The following is a 977-nucleotide window of genomic DNA, read 5'->3' as shown; positions in this document are numbered from 1 at the left end:
CCACGCGCACCACGGGCCGCATGGAGGGGACCACGTCGTAGGGTGGGATGTGCTGCGTCTGCGGGGGGACATGGGGGGGTGTCAGTGCCCTGTGCCCCCACTCCCGGCCAGGGAGGGGTCAACGAGCCTATTCCACAGCATCCTGGAGCCCTCCCAGCCCCATAACCAGGGCAAAAAGGGGGGGTGAGGTCTCTGCTCCCAGCCCACCCCAGAAACAGCCACTGCCTGCAGCCCCCTCCCCACCACCCCCTGCACCTGGGACTTACCTGCTTCTGCTTCTGCTTGGCTTGGGGAGAGAAGAGACAGAGGTTGGTGACAGTGAAGTGGGGACCCCCTCAGGACACCCACGATTCCCCTGGGCCGAGATTTGCCCTTACCTAAGGAGGGGGGAGGCGATCGCCGGCTCCCGCTGTCGCCGAGGCCCGAGGCATTGCCAGCTCTCCTGGGGAACAAGGGGGTGAGCGGGTGTTGGGGGTCCCAGAATGGTGTTGGGGGTCCCAAAATGGGGCCGGGGGTCCCATCCCTACCTGGCTTTCTGCTCCTGCTTCAGCCTCATGGCTTCCAGGCGCTGGGGGCTGGGGATGAAGGCGATGTCCCCCCCCTCCTTCACTAGGCGCCCGATCCACCAATCATTGCTGTATTTCTGAGCGAGGACAGAGCAGGGGTGAGAGCAGGGGAGGTGCCTGGCCCTGAGCAGACCCCTCAGCACCCCAGCTGACCTCCTTGATGTGCAGGAAATCTTTGGCTTCAAAGTTGATGGCGGCTCCCTGCACCGGGCACTCCTCGTCCAGCGCCCCGCAGTAGCTGACATTGGTGCGCACAGCAAAGGCGACCGGCTTGTGCTGGGGGATTTTGGGGGTGATCAGCACCCCTGGGCCTCGGCAGCAACCCCGGACCGTGCCCCGGGTGTCTCCCCATCCATACCTTGGCCCTCTCGAGCTGCTGCTGAGCCTGGCTCCCCACCTCGCGCCGGGCGC

The 977-nt window shown here is 65.7% G+C and overlaps 1 protein-coding gene across 1 annotated transcript in view; it reads right to left on the bottom strand.

Annotated features, from left to right (window-relative positions):
• CACNB3 (calcium voltage-gated channel auxiliary subunit beta 3) overlaps positions 1-972 on the bottom strand; it is a gene marked incomplete at its 5' end in the record, with an annotated part of 2,248 nt that extends 1,276 nt beyond the window's left edge. The window contains 6 exons of the mRNA XM_031064563.1: positions 2-58; positions 267-286; positions 378-442; positions 528-643; positions 720-842; positions 925-972. Coding sequence (XP_030920423.1) covers positions 2-58; positions 267-286; positions 378-442; positions 528-643; positions 720-842; positions 925-972 — 429 coding nt within the window. The remainder of the gene's footprint in view (position 1; positions 59-266; positions 287-377; positions 443-527; positions 644-719; positions 843-924) is intronic.
• Positions 973-977: the final 5 nt, after the last annotated feature.

The sequence above is a fragment of the Geospiza fortis genome, unplaced genomic scaffold (genome assembly GCF_000277835.1).
Source record: "Geospiza fortis unplaced genomic scaffold, GeoFor_1.0 scaffold599, whole genome shotgun sequence".
NCBI classification, from domain to species: Eukaryota; Metazoa; Chordata; class Aves; order Passeriformes; family Thraupidae; genus Geospiza; species Geospiza fortis.
The sequence above is the reverse complement of the archived record's forward strand: the minus strand, read 5'-3'. Positions and strand labels throughout refer to the sequence as shown.